Genomic DNA, 15,825 nt, shown 5'->3' on the forward strand with positions numbered 1-15,825 from the left:
TTCATATCATGCAAAAACGGTCTATCACATCTTAATATCTGACGATTTAAATATGTAAACTAAAGTGCAATCACATTTGTAAATGAATGGCTTCTGGTTTTTGTAAATAAACCAATCTACTGTGATAAAACAACAAAATTGCAATAACTGCATTAACCATCAAAGTGAAGTCTAACTGTAACTGTAGTCTTGAAACAAATCTGAATAAGGAAAAACATTGCAATAAAATAATGCAAACTGCTACTGCTATTTTTATTTTCATTCTTCATGATAGGGGTTCCCTTTGGCCTGGGGAGTTAAGTTCAGCATTCGCTTTAAAGATATCTGGCGTTGTGAATAGGTATAATGTCTAGACCCCGAATGTAAGACGACCCCCACTTTTTCAGTGTTATTTCATTGCAAAAAACCACCGTCTTATATTCGGGCCAATACGGTATGTATATATATTTATGTATATATACATGTGTGTATATATATATATATATATATATATATATATATATATATATATATAAATACGTATATATATATATATATATATATATGTGTGTGTGTGTGTGTGTATGTTACCATAAACGCGAGTAAAAGACTGTGATTTTATGATTTCTGCATTATTCCTGCCACTCAAACCAAACACAGACTGATTGCTTACATTCTGTATGTTATTATTGTAACCTGGAAAAATCTTGTCTCTCTCTTTTATGTCTCCTTTTTCTTTTCTTCTTTTTCTGCCTGCATTACTCTCTCATTTCTCTTCTGCTCTATGCTCTTGCTGACTTTGCTTCTCCTGTGATCCTGCAATCTCTTTAATACATATTAAATGCCATAATGATAATGTGTCATTAATGATTACGTATATGGTATTCCCTCTGTTGGCATCATTACAGTCGAGTTTTAGTTCTAGAGTCTATTGATATCAGGAAATATTCTCCTCCATCATCAGGATGGGGAGTGCCCTTTGAAAAGGCATTTGCATCAAATAGTAATATTGATTGATTGATTGATTGATTGAGTGAGTGAGTGAGTGAGTGAGTGAGTGAGTGAGTGAGTGAGTGAGTGAGTGAGTGAGTGAGTGAGTGAGTGAGTGAGTGATATTAAAGTTATTATGTTAGCCATTTAATATAAACAGGGATATGAATGGCAAATGTGAAAAAACACTAGTAAAGTAGCTGGGGGTCTGGCGGGGAGCGATATATATATATATATATATATGTCCGTAGATCTATCTAACTAAATAACTCGTCTACAAGTGATAAAAACCCAATCGCAAATTCACATTGTGGCGGTGTAAAAACACTTAGTTCTCCGCATAAGTTAAGTTAACAAGGAGAAAAGATGTGACGAAAGTAGCGCCAACATGCTCCCGAAAATCAGGCGGATGTTGTCGCATCAGTGCTGCCAGTTAGTTAAGTTTACAGAGGCAAGCAGATTTCCGTAAGATAACGTCGCGGCGGGCGGGCAAATAGTCGCGAGTGCCGAGGCTAACGTTGCCTGCTTCCCTACAGCCCCCCCCCCCACCCCCACCCCCCATATATAAATGAAATTTGCTCGACAGATTTACACGATTCACGAAAATTATACTTTTGAAAAAACACGGAAATCCGCGGATCCGCGGAAAAATCTCATCCCTGATATAAATCTTTGTCTCATATGGAAGCATGTTATGTTAAAATTGCACAGCAAGGGTAAAGATGCCCTTAGCCTTGTTAAAAACAAATTTCCACCTTTCAGGTCAAAAATGGGTTTGGACAAGGAGCCAGGTTTGATTCACCTGGAAACCACCATCGGTGAAGGACGTGAGTAATTTACTTGTGTTTGGCACTCCATTGCCTAATGGCTGTAATGTATTGTGAGATTAATTAAAATAGAAATAAATTGAAGATGCGTGGAGAAATCATTTGAAAGGTGAATGAATGAGTATGGGGTCACAAAATGAAAATGGAATAGAAAAAGTAGTTTGCATTACAATGTTATGTAAACCAAGGGGAACAATGCAGTCCCCTTCAAATGGTGAAAGAAGAAACAAAACATTACAATGAATGTTAAAATGAATGAGTGAATGGATGAACTCGGCTTATCACTGCTGATCTACAGTGTATATTCTTTCAAAGCCCTGTCAAACACACAAACAAACAAACAAACAAACTCAAATTGTTGCTAGTTATCCTATTCTGAAACAAAGACATGTCATCGTCGAACCAACGAGAAGTTGCTATTGAATCAGGAGGATAAACAAGTGTGTTTTTGGTTGCCTGTGGAAATGTTTTTCTCTTTAGTTTAACTCATCAACCCATAAAGGTCCAGGCAGTCACGCCCAGGAACTTAAGTTCCTATATATATATATATATATATATATATATATATATATATATATATATATATATATATATATATATAGTATATATAGTCCTGCCATCTGCCTGGACTTTGTTTGTTTGTTTGTTTAATTGTTTGTTTGTTTGTTTGTTTGTTTGTTTGTTTGTTTGTTTGTTTGTTTGAGAGGGCTGAGAGAATATACAGTGTATATTAGCACTCAGTATCCGAGTTCATCCGTTCACTATATATTTCTATGTATATATACATATACAGTGGAGCCTGGGTATTCGAACGTCCCAGTTCTCGAACAAATCGGCAATCAAACAAAAAATTCGAGATGTTTTGCTTCGGATGTCGGACGAAATTCGGTTGTCGAACCTCGCGAGATGAGCCGAGAGGACCCGCATGCCAACTGACTCCGTTCGTTATTACGTTCTCGTTACTCTGAGGCAGAGATGGGGACTCGAGTCACTGTGACTTGGACTAGAGTCGACTCGAGTCGCTGTTTTGATGACTTGTGACTTGACTTGACAAAAAATGAAAAAACTTGAGACTCGACTTGGAATTGGAAGTTAAAGACTCGGGACTTGACTTGACTTGAGACACGGTGACTTGAATGACTTCAGTGTTATTTAGTTTAGGTTTTCAGTTTGAATATAAAATTAATAATACATTTAAAAAAATAATATTGATAACACGGTAGGAGTGCAGGCTGAGAATGGCGTTGTCTTGATTGGATCACTACCCTGTCAATCAATCAGTCGTGCCCTCTCTACTTACCGAACGTGTTTATTGGAGAATCACGCCCCTTTATATCAGACATCCGCAAACATGTCAGCGGGAGCGATACCGCGAGTCATCACCTTCGGCTATCGCAATGACTTTTATGACGGCAAAAGACGGACAGTACAGTGCGAGATATGCAACAAAAACATTTCTTCTTTCAGATTTTTTCAGATTATTTTTTCATATTTGCAACTCAAATGTGTCAGACACTGTCGGCAGACGTTCATTTGTTTAGATTGAGCTGTCAATAAATCATTGTATGAGGTAATTTCTTTTTTGTTTGAGTCCATGGTGTTTTTACTGAATATCAGTACCGTAATTTCCGGACTATAAGCCGCGACTTTTTTCCAAAATTTTGGACCCTGCGGTTCATAGTCAGGTTCGGCTTATATAAGATTTTTTTCGTGATTTTTGTGATGACTTGATCACTTTTACTCTTAACACTATTATATACAGTAAAAGCTACAAAACAAACTGACAAATAACTCGTTTTCAAATCAGGCGAGTAAAAATTGGTCAAATATTTAAAAAAAAGACATTAGTAAAAGTGAAGACAATTTGCAATTCTAGTAATGACACGAATTTGATGCACAATTTGTCTTCGCGGACCACATAGCATGATGTGGTGGGCCGTATCTGGCCCCCGGGCCTTGAGTTTGACACCTGTGCTCTAAACCCTTTCTCTTACTCTGCCATGTCACTCAGAGATTACACAAAGCAGTGGCGCTGTTTGGACCATCTGCATTGTATTAAAACCCAATCAATCAGCATTTAAATTCAATTCTTCTGACATTTTGCTCACCAAAAACAAGTTGTAATGAATGTGAACTTTTAATGCATTTTATTCAGAAGGTTACTTTGAACCTTAAACGGCAGCGCGGCGTACTTATGGATTTTTACGGCCTCCGGCCTCCAGGGGGCGCTCTAGCAGGAAGCAAGAGCAAGACAGGCAAAGAAGAGATAATGCACCGAAGAAGATGTGCTAGTTTGTGTTTACATTTCGCGCATCACACAGAACGCGATCAAGACGGACATTACTGAAAGGAAGCCTTTATACACAAACCGTCATCATGAGGGAAAAAAGAAATGCATATGATGCCGCTTTTAAGCCAAAGGCAGTCGATGTTGATGACATTATCTTGTGTCTACTCTGGAGCGTACTCATGGATTTTTACAGCCTCCGGTCTCCAGGGGGCGCTCTAGCAGGAAGCAAGAGCGAGACAGACAAAGAAGAGATAATGCGCCAAAGAAGACGTGCTAGTTTGTGTTTTGATCGTCTCGCGCATCACGCACACACCCGCGCTCACACAAAGACAGGAAGCTTTTATACACAAACCGTCATTATGGGGGACAAAAGAAATGCATATGATGCCGCTTTTAAGCTATACGTGTCACTCGCTAGTTTAATGTAATTTAGTGCTTCGTGCATGAATAAGATTAGCATGAACAGACCCTCTTCACACTCGAAGAAATGCATAAAAGCGACGACGAAAGAGAGACTGAGAAAGTGTGAGGCGAAGGATATCTAACGCTATTCCAATCGGACACTAAGGAGGAAGACTTCGATGGTTTCAGTGCACAGGAGGAAGATGAAGACGGCTCGTTTTTTACTTTTACTGGTATGTTTTCTTTAACCAGCCCTGTTAGTGCTGTGCTACCGTGTTGCTGCTGTGTTGCTGCTGTGTTACCGCCACGTCTCAGTGACTTTGGTGTGTTACTGCCGTGTTGCTGCGGTATTACTGCCGCGTCACAGGCAGTGTTTGGAAAGAAATGTTAAGGTATGTTATTAAAGCTTTAAAAAAAACTTTCTGTTTCCAGTCTTTTTTTGCTAATAACTCGCGTGCACACTTCCGCGTTGCTGTGGTACTACTGCTGCGTCACAGGCCATGTTTAGAAAGACATGTTCAATTATGTTATTAAAACGTTAAAAAGGCTTTCTATGTACTGTCTTTCTTTGTAAAAAACTCGTGTGCACGTGCGGCTTATAGTCCGGTGCGGCTTAAGTAAGAAAAAAACTGAAATATCCCTGAATTTTAGCTGATGCGGTTTATAATCCGGTGCGGTTTATAGTCCGGTAATTACGGTAATTGCTATTTTTAAAACAGGTTAGACACATTGGACAATGATAATTACTTAAAGTTACTGATATCTTGTCTTTTCACTACTAAGATCAGATTCTGCGGGTAAAATTGCAACAATAAGGTGACTTGACTTGGACTTGACTTGACCTATTTAAGGACTTGACTTGGACTTGACTTGACCTATTTAAGGACTTGAGTTGACTTGATTTGCCCAAGAAAAAAATAACTTGGGACTTACTTGAGTCTTGAAGGTTAAGACTTGAGACTTGCACGTGTGACTTGGTCCCATCTCATCTCTGAGGATTGCATCAACTCTAATCATGCCTCCAAAGGAACCATGTGGGAGCAGTAAAGCTATCCTACAACACAAAGATGCTCCTAAAGCAATGCGACAGTGAGCGCCCGGCGCGCTGTGGTTGCGCGATCGGAACAAATTAAGCTCCCTGCGCACTGAGGTCCACTTAAATTATGGAAAGTCCATTAGGACTTTAAAAATATTTTCTAAAGTTTAGTGACCGCTCTGTCACAATAATGCGACCAGCGCGTTCAGTTGCGCGTTCGGCGGCGCGCTACGGTTGCGCGTTCGGCGGCGCGCTGCAGTTGCGCGATCGGACAAAAATGCGCGAATGAAAAATAGCTTAAAAAGGTCGTTTTTTTTAAGTCTTCAAACGGATTACATTTTTCCCCCTTATTTGTAATGGGAAAAATAGATTCGGAATTGGACCCATTCACTTCTTGAACCGCATTCTGGAACGGATTGTGGTCGAAAACCGAGGTTGGACTGTACATATGCATCCATCCATCCATCAATTTTCTGTACTGCTTGTCCCCACGGGGCCGCGGGCATGCTGGAGCTTATCCCAGCAGTCATCGAACATTAGGCGGGGGGCACCCTGAACTGGTTGCCAGCCAATCGCAGGGCACACAGTGACGAACAATCATCCGCACTCGCACTCACACCTACCATGCATGTTTTTGGGAAGAGGGAGGAAACTGGGGCGCCCGGGGAAACCCCACGCAGGCACGGGGAGAACATCCAAACTCCACACAGGGTGGGAGGTGGAATCAAACCCATACCCTCTGAACTGTGAGGCGGACGTGCTGCTCAATATGCATACATTACATATGCAATTTCTAATTTAATTAATTTTAATTTAATTATGTTTTTAATAAAATTGCCCAAGTTTCCTACAACTCTGGAATATTTACAATGTTTTCCAGGGAGGTGAAAATATTGCTTGAAGCATTATCGAACAAGGAATAATGTCTCTTTTGACATCAACACAACAGAGAAAAGCCAATAATACAAGCCCACATAGCAACATTTATTATGTCTGATATTCCAATCGGAGACTAGAGACTATCACTATTGATCATGTGCATGTGGAGAGAGCCAGCGCATATTTGGCAGATCGCTTGTGGGGCCCGACTCTCTCCACGGAATCCAATTGAAGGCAAAGAACGCAATTGGCCTCTTTGGTCATTTATCTTCACCTCCAACCAGCATCAAGTTTAGTGAAACCACTTTATTGACACAAGTAATATGGAAAGGTCGAAAAAGCCTTCTGGCTTTATGGAAAGGTTGTCTACGTATCTTCATTGGTTAGCACCAAGACTGATGTCTCTATGTGTGTTTGTGTGTCTGTTTGTGTGTGTGTTTGGGAGCAGAGGCGCTGTATGTCACCTGCAAGCTGCAGAACTGCACAGATGCCAACAAGGGAAAACCATTCCCTGGCTACATTGACGCCAATTCTCTGGTGGTTCAAGATGAGTATGTGTTTGTCCAGGTGGGTGATTGTCAAGTTCAGCATCACAATGAAAATATTTTAGCGGTGTAAGATGTGAAGATTTAGACATTCTAAAGACATTATTGTAATGGAACAGACAGTACAGCCAAATGTTGAGCGACAAAGACTTTATTGTGGGGAGGAAAGGGAACGGTGGGGCGCTGGACTGGGGTGTGGTTGTCAAGCGAGAGTTGCTGAATGGCGAACCTGGTGGAATAACACTCTGCTGGGCTTCTCACTGGAACGGGTTGGCTGCGGACTGGCAGACTCCTAGGAGAAGAGTAACCGGCAGCACGGACAGACGGACTAGTCACTAGACAGACAGATCAAAGAGTGTACCAAAATGGCAAGGGGAGTCAGGGACGGGTGAGCTAAGCGGCATCACAAGACAGGCTGACAAGCGGGTTTGCGCTGGCTACGCTAATATAGTGCACTCAATGAGCATGCAACAGGTGGCGGCGATTCCGTTGATAGGATGGGCGTGGTCGAGTAGCAGGTGCCGTAAGCATGTGACAATTATCTAAATTACCGTATTGGTCCGAATATAAGACGGTGTTTTTTGCATTAAAATGAGACTGAAAAAGTGGGGGTCGTCTTTTAGTCGGGGTCTAGACATTATACCCATTCACAACGCTAGATGGCGCCAGATATCTTAAAAGCGAATGCTGAACTTAGTTCCCCAGGCCAAAACAAACCCCTGTCACAAAGAATAAAAATAAAAATAGCGGTAGCACGAAGATATTAAGATGTGATAGAGTTTTTGCATGATTTGAATGAGGCAAAATAACATGCTTTTTCTCTCAAATATATTGTTATAATCATTTGTTTCAGATGAACTGTAATTATTTTCTGTATAAAAATTAAATTTGGTGTTCAAAAAGTCTTTTTTCAAACTTGAGTCTTGATAAAGAGGGGGTCGTCTTATAATCAGGGTCATCTTATATTTGGGCCAATATGGTATATTATATCTGATTTTCTTTTTTGTCTTGTTCACGCAATTATCACTTATAGGTGTCGACTACAGGGAAGCCAATCTACTATGTGTCTGCAAAGAGAGATGTCTTTACACCAATGAAACTGCCGAAGTACACTTTGCCCAAGGTAATCAACATTTCGTGATTATTAGTAAAGTAAGTTACAATATTTCAATTAAAAGAATGATGAGATTCCAAGGAAAATTCCATCTGCCGGATCGTCAAGTTAAGTTGGCAGCGCTGCCGACCCTCTTCATCCAAAGTTTTAGAAGAATGAGCTGCACACACTGCAGTGGACCAGCAGGAGTGTGCTGTGTTTAATTCAACTCAACTCACTGCTGCCTACAGAAACTGTGTAGTGTGTCTATGTTTTACGAGCCACTTGCATATGTATCATGTCGTAGCTCGACAGATTCAAATGATTGTCGTAGCCAAGGGACAGGGATGAGAGCATTTTCTTTCAGGTGTAATCATTATTTTAATTGTTGTCAGGCATTAAAAGTTAAAGAAACATACTCAGTGAAAAGTAAAAATATTGGTTTTAAAATGTGACAAGTAAAAGTAAAACGTAGTCTGGTATAGTAGTCAATATCCAATAAGATTTTTTATTTATTTTTGTCTTCCGGGTTAGAGCAACGCTGGCGTCTGGATTGTTGACTGCCGCTTCTGCCCCAAACCGTGTCCGCTATTTGTTTGTCCGCTATTTATTTTGTGTTTCCCGTTTTAAGCGTGCCCGTTTTTTCTTTTATTTTTCTCGCCTTTTCACCTGCCCACCGTGTATCTCTGCAGCTCTGCTCGCACCTCTCTGTTCCCGCTCCCTCGGACTACGAGCTATGCTAGCCAGCTAGCCAAACCCACACCGGACCCTCCTACCTTCCGGCTCTGAACCAGTAGCTGCTCGCTCTTGGCCTGGCAAACAGCTTTAACCCAACTTTCTGGCCACTCGGCCGGCGTCCTCGGGGGGAGCACCCGCTCGCTGCGAGCTCGCCGGTCGTGGCTCGGCTGTGTGCCGCCATGACACACTGGGGCTTGCCGTTTGTGCGGGTACAGTCGGGATCGACCAACACCACCACCCACTCCATCACTACTCGGTCCACCGCTGCTTCCATGCATTTCACTGCCTACCAACTTCTAGCTAACCAGCTACTAGCCACTTCTAGCATTTTATCTGGATTATTCCCAGCTGCTGTCACGTCTCATCTCTTCCATGCACTATCACTTCTGCTACTCCGGGCTTCTATTCCACCAAATTCTCGCCCGATTGTCTACACTGCTGCTGATCTTAATCACCTCAACTATAATCAACGTCTCCCTGCTGCTGCTGCCTCAGCTGCCAGCAAGACTGGGATCCTCCGCCGACGCCGCTACATCCACCGTAGCTCTGGACTATCTTTTAACCGACATTCCCTGATGGCTCACCCATCCTTTCTTTCTGGACTAGCTCTCGCCGCCCCGTCACCCCCACCTCCCGTACTGCCAACCTCAACAATCTCCGCTCCTCCTCCCCCCCGCTCCTTCATCCATCTCCCTCGCGGTGCTGAACTGTCGCTCTCTCTCCAATAAATCACCAGTTATTGTTGAACTACTATTGGACAATAACTTGGGTCTGCTCCTTCTCTGTGAAACATGGCAACAGCCCCTGGATTTTTTTACTCTCAACCAAGCCACTCCGTCCAACTACAGCTACATCGCCAAGCCCCGCCTCTCTGGGCGAGGAAGTGGCATTGCTGTCCTCCATAAGCAGTCCCTACCCATCACTGAATTGGACCTCAACCTCCCATCTATTTCATCCTTTGAATATCTCACTTTTTCCCTCCCCAACTCTACAACTGCTGTTCTCATCTACCGCCCCCCAAAGTCACATCCGTCTTTTCTTTCTGAACTCTTTGAACTTCTCACCATTGTATCCTCAGTCTCCTATCGCTTCCTGCTCATCGGTGACTTCAACATCCACATCGACCAGCCAACTGCTCCACTGACGTCCGACTTCATCTCCCTTCTGGACTGCTTCCATCTCACCCAGCACATCAACTTCCCCACCCACACCAAAGGCCACACCCTGGATACAGTATGCTCCTCCTTTCCACTCACATCCAACCCCCGTCCTCTCGCCTTTCCGCTGTCAGATCCTGCATCCTCTTCTCTGCCACTCTACCCTTGCCTCATAATTCCACAAAACGCACCATCTCCTACCGCAACATCAAGACTGTAAACCCAATCACGCGTTGCCAGCTCTTATCCTCTGCCCTTCCTTCCGACCCCACTTCTTCCTCCCTTGATGACCTCGCCACCATGCTCAACAACATCCTTTCTGACTCCCTTGATTCCCTAGCCCCCTGGAAAACTTCCTCTGTTACATTCACTAACTCTGCCCCTTGGTACACCCCGGAACTCCGCTCCATCAAACAAACTGGCCGTCAACTCGAACGCCTCCACAAAAGAACCCGCCTCACTGTCCATGCTGAAACCTTCAAACAACACATCTCCTCCTACCGTGATGCTCTTCTTGCTGCCAAATCTGCTTACTTCTCATCTCTCATTAATAACACCAACCCGAACCCCCGCATACTGTTCTCCACCGTCAACAAATTGCTCCAGCCACCGGCCACCAAGCCACCCTCCTCACCCGCCTTCTGTAACTCCTTCCTTGTCAACTTTAACAACAAAATCGCCCAAATCAACAGTTCTCTGACCAACACCATCAATAACTCCTCCTCCCCCACCTCCACTGCTCTCCTGCCCCCCCCCCCTTCCTGACCTCACGCCCTTCCCCTCTCTCACTGCCTTCTCCCTTGTCGACTCCTCCACCATCCTAGACATCATCACCGCATCCAAGACAACCACCTGCTCTCTCGACCCCCTTCCAACGACCTTAACTAAGGCCTGCCTCCCTGTCCTCCTCCCTCACCTCACCACCCTTTTAATCAGTCTCTATTCCTTGGCCACTTTCCCACTCTCTATAAGCTTGCAGCCATCCCCCCCGTCCTCAAAAAGCCCACCTTGGACCCAGTCAACCTCTCCAACTACCGTCCCATCTCCAACCTCTCATTCATTTCCAAAACCCTTGAACGCATTGTCTCCGCCCAACTCCACAACCATCTCCAGTTCAACAACCTCTATGAACCCTTCCAGTCCGGATTCCGCCCACTTCACAGCACCGAAACAGCTCTTGTTAAAGTCACCAACGATCTTCTCATTTCTGCAGACTCTGGTGCCCTCAACATCCTATTACTACTCGACCTTAGCGCAGCCTTTGACACTGTGAACCATTCCATCTTCCTTCAAAGGCTGCACCAACTAGGTGTTGAGGGCACTCACCTCCTATCTCGCCAACAGAAACCACTTCATCTCTCTCTCCGGCCACACATCCATCCTCTCCCCAGTTACACAGGGGGTCCCTCAAGGCTCAGTTCTTGACCCTCTCCTATTCATCTGTTACCTCTTTCCCCTTGGTAATGTCATCCTTAAACTCAATCTGGACTTCCACTACTACGCTGATGACACCCAGATCTATATACGCACCACACCAACCCAAAACCCTCCCCTCACCCACTTTGAAACCTGCATCTCTACAATAAAAACATGGCTGACCCTCAACTTTCTCAAACTCAACAGTGACAAAACAGAACTCCTCCTCATAGGCACTAAATCCTCCCTTAATAAAACTGGGTCCATCACACTCACCATTGACTCCTCAAGCATCACTCCCTCCCCTCTGGCTGCCCGCCTCCTTACCCACACCCGGTCCCGTGAACACATCACTCCTGTTCTCCACTCTCTTCACTGGCCCCCCATTAAGGAGTGTATCATCTTCAAGATACTCCTCCTCACCTTCAAAGCCCTTCACCACCTGGGTCCCACTTACCTATCCGACCTCCTTGTCCCCTACTGCCCCAAACGTCCCCTCCGATCCTCCAATACTTCACATCTGACAGTCCCAAAATCTTAACTCAAATCCTTCGGCGACAGAGCCTTCTCCTGCACATCACCCCGACTCTGGAACTCTCTCCCTCAGTCTGTCTGTGACTCACCCACACTCCCCATATTTAAGTCACGTTTAAAAACTTACTTCTTCTTTCAAGCCTATAACCTCCCCTACCCATAACTCGTTTCCTCTTCTTAATTTTATCCCATTGTCTCTTCCCCTTCCCCCTCCCCTTCTGTATGTCTTTGCCTTGTTCCCTGTAAGTGTCTTTGGGTTTTTGAAAAGCGCTATACAAATTTAATGAATTATTATAAGAATATTGGATCGGGTCCCCCTAGTCTGATAGAACGTGCCTGACGTAACATATTAACAGTTATTCAAATAAGTATAACATAAATAACAAATTTATCAAACCATCCGTGTCACTCCAAATCATTAAATCCATTGAAATCTTCGTCCTCTGTGTCACTTATAAACAACTCCACTGACTCCGGCAGTAGATGCTGCGCTGGCGTCAGACTCATCGTCAGTTGCAGTTCCAATTATTCCACAGGCCTATATAACTACATACGTCCCAGATGGTCCAGTGGTTAGGATGCGGCGCTCTCACCGCCGTGGCCTGGGTCCAATTCTGGGTCAGAGAACCATATGCAACCACAGGGCACTTGTCAGTGTGAAAGTCCCAAGCCCGAATAAATGCAGCGGGTTGCGTCAGGAAGTGCATCTGGCATAAAAACTGTGACAAAAACATCTCATGCAAACCATCTGGACCAAGAAACTGGTGGTTTTTGCTGTGGTGACCCCTGAGGGGAAAAGCCAAAAGGAGCCACCACTTATATAACTATACATAAACTATATATTAAATAAATATAACAATAATGTTCACCCATGTACGTATTTGGTTTATAGTGTCCAATGATATATTTTTTAATATACACTATCAATCAAAAATCTACTCCAAGCCGAATGTTTCGATTATATCACTCGTTATACCTACATATGCAGTAAGTTTAAGGCATTTGTTATCGTAACATTTCTCACTTTAAGAGAAACGTAAATGGAATAAAAAAAAAAAGGCATAACATTTAATGACTTTACCTTTCTTGCAGGACTTGCATGTCATCAGTACGGATGAAAATCGTGTTGTGGCAGCAGTACAGGAGTGGAACCAGAATGAAACCTATAATTTGTACGTGTCTGACACATCAGGTGTCTATTATACTCTGGCTTTGGAGAATGTTGTCAGTAGCATGGGCCTTGAAGGAAACGTCATGGTTGATCTATATGAGGTAAGCAGCTTCTTTAGGTCGTTACTGTAGTACAATTGTGTTCATCAACATTATATGGGCTATTTCTCATGTGGGCTTCAGCATGCAATCCCTGTTCCAGCAAAAACATGATTTATATCAGTGGTTCCCAAACGTTTGGCTTGTGCACTCATAGTTTTTGATGATTCTCGGAAAACATGTTCTAAAACAATTGATACTTAAATGAAAATTATTTTACTTTATAAACTGGATTTGAACATTTAATTCCGAGGCATTGTATTCGTTTGATCTCAAATTAAAACTGAAAAAATACATGTTTCTTTGAAAAATACAAATAGTAAAAAGTGAAGAAACTTCCCTTTCATATGTATGTAACTCACATTTACCATAAAATAATGATGCTCCTATGAATCAAGCACAATTCATATTGTGAAAATCTTTCCCTATTTTGGCACAAGCAATTAAAACACGAAGTGTTGGTGGCTCGTGTAATTCATGCACAGAAAAGTAGTTATACAAGTGATTAAAAGAGATCACTTTGAATCGATGTGCGCTGCTTTCACGATGTCAGACATTGAAGTCAAGGTTTTTTTTGTTTTTTGTTTTTTTTTTATCAAAAACTACAAACATCAGGATATTGCATTATGTCTCCAGAGTTTAGTTAGCCGTCTATCCCAGTGCTTGTGTTCCTAAAGGCAGCGTGCGCTCCGCTCCGCTTCAAGTAAATTCCAAATGAAGCTAGCATTACCGCGCTGTTTCCGAAGCTGAGTGCCTTATGCATGCACTGGCACTCTATTTTTGGTGCACTGTGAATAATCAACAAATTTGAGCAACACTCTTAGTTTCCCAACAGTCAGAGTGAACCAGTGCATGCTAGCGAGAACATTACACACAGGCATTTAAACTTTGAATATAAGGAACAAAGCCCTGAACATTGGTGATATTCAGATTTACTATAGCAGGTTTATTTTCTTTATCAGATGTCTGAGGTTTAATGAGACACTTGAGTTGATATGGCTATTGTTAGAGATTTGTTCACTCAAACAATATCTTGCAAGAACCACACGGAGACAAGTAAGTCCTTTTTGACACCTGCAGGTGGAGAGTTCACTCACTCCAGAATGAAGTCTGAACCCTTGTTCCTGCGAGGGGATATTTATTAAGAGAAACAGAGTGGGGGTTGAGAGTGGGCAAATGGCCGAAGCCCCTGGCTGATCAAAGCACAGCAGGGGGTCCTTCACGATGTTGTGTGAACAAAACACTTTGGTTGCTTCCTCTGCAGCTAGTCAATCAGTTCAAAAGATCTTAGCACTTTGTTCTACTACTTTTGTTAAGACAGGACAAGCGAGTTTAATTATTACAGGTTACATTCCAACATAATCATAGGATAAAACTAACCAGAAAACCCTAACATCTCCCTCCTGATTTATCATATGATTATGTCACCCCAAACAACAAAGACAAGCAAGAAAACATATATACGTATAATGAAGAAAGAAGAATAGGAAAAATAAAAACAACAAACAATGATAGCAACACCTTCCAGTGAAGATGAGGCATTACCTTAATACCCCAGATCAAACTTATTGTGTAAGCGAAAAACCTGCTGGCCAGATGTTATTAGCAGGAAAATTCTTACACGGTCCCTTTGGCCTAGGCGACCAGAATGCTATCAATAATAATAAAAAAAATAAAAAGAAAAACACAGAACAGCATCTACGCAATCCACGTCTCATTATCATTATCACATCTGTCACGTCTAAGAAGATGTATATGTGCTCGCGTTTTCGTCAGCTGATGATGTTCTAGTCTGTAGGTGTGTTCCGTCACACACACTGGCGCACACGCTCGTGTCCAGTTGGCGGGCAGCATCGGATAAACCTTGTGACCACAAAGCCACCAGCCATTCTGTATGAAGTATGTTCCGTTCGATGGTGTAGCCATGTTGATTGGAGAGCCCTTACACCTTGAAAACGGCTCTCTCATCCTGGCACACAGCGGCGATGTCCAAAGCTCCCATCCAGTTCCCTCCTGGAGAGCAGTCGTCGTTAATGCATTTGTGGGTCCTGCAACCTTGGATGTGTAGTCAGCAAGACTTGGAATGGTCCCTCCTGTCGTGGCTGGCCCAGTTCCTTCTTTTGATGACTTTGATGTAGACCCAGTCTCCTGGATTGATGGGGTTGTCGACCTGTGAGGAGGAAAGATCAGGCGGCAGTAAATTTGTCTTTGACACAGTTTGAGCGTCCTGATCATATAATCTGCCAAGGACTGCTCTTCATCTGTTGCTTGCAACTCTCGTAGTCAATTGTCGTGCCCATTTAACTGGTAAATAGGAGTGTTTGCGGGAAGAGTTTGAACACCTCCTAATGATTCCCTTTAACCAAAAACTATTTATGACAGGGGCGTTCCCATTTATTGCCTCCTGGTTTAAAAGAGATTGTCTTACCCATGCCTTCTTTCTCCTCACACGCTCGCACCCACACAGGGTGTGAACACACACACACACACACACACACACACACACACACACACACACACACACACACAGACAAATAGATTCTAATCCATCTCTCATGTAGCTTCTTTTGATAGAATCTCCTATTGGTAACTGTATAGCAGACGTTTGAGCATATAATCCCATACTCTGCTCTCTCGCTTCTACTTTTTCCTGTCGGTGCAGTCGTATGT

The 15,825-nt window shown here is 43.1% G+C and overlaps 1 protein-coding gene and 1 pseudogene across 6 annotated transcripts in view; both read left to right on the forward strand.

Moving 5' to 3' along the window:
• Positions 1-15,825, forward strand: part of sorcs1 (sortilin-related VPS10 domain containing receptor 1) — a 180,349-nt gene that overhangs the window by 97,220 nt on the left and 67,304 nt on the right. For all 6 annotated transcript variants that reach the window (XR_015858240.1, XR_015858241.1, XM_088374787.1 and 3 more), the window contains exons 6-9: positions 1,732-1,796; positions 6,852-6,970; positions 7,982-8,071; positions 12,979-13,158. Coding sequence is in view for 4 of the 6 variants with exons in the window: in XM_088374787.1 (XP_088230913.1) it covers positions 1,732-1,796; positions 6,852-6,970; positions 7,982-8,071; positions 12,979-13,158 (454 nt within the window). In the remaining 2 variants the exon portion in view is untranslated. The remainder of the gene's footprint in view (positions 1-1,731; positions 1,797-6,851; positions 6,971-7,981; positions 8,072-12,978; positions 13,159-15,825) is intronic.
• Positions 10,180-11,066, forward strand: LOC148398648 (uncharacterized; annotated as a pseudogene).

This window comes from Syngnathus floridae, chromosome 4 (genome assembly GCF_059516105.1).
Source record: "Syngnathus floridae isolate MCC-2025c chromosome 4, RoL_Sflo_1.0, whole genome shotgun sequence".
Lineage (NCBI taxonomy): Eukaryota > Metazoa > Chordata > Actinopteri > Syngnathiformes > Syngnathidae > Syngnathus > Syngnathus floridae.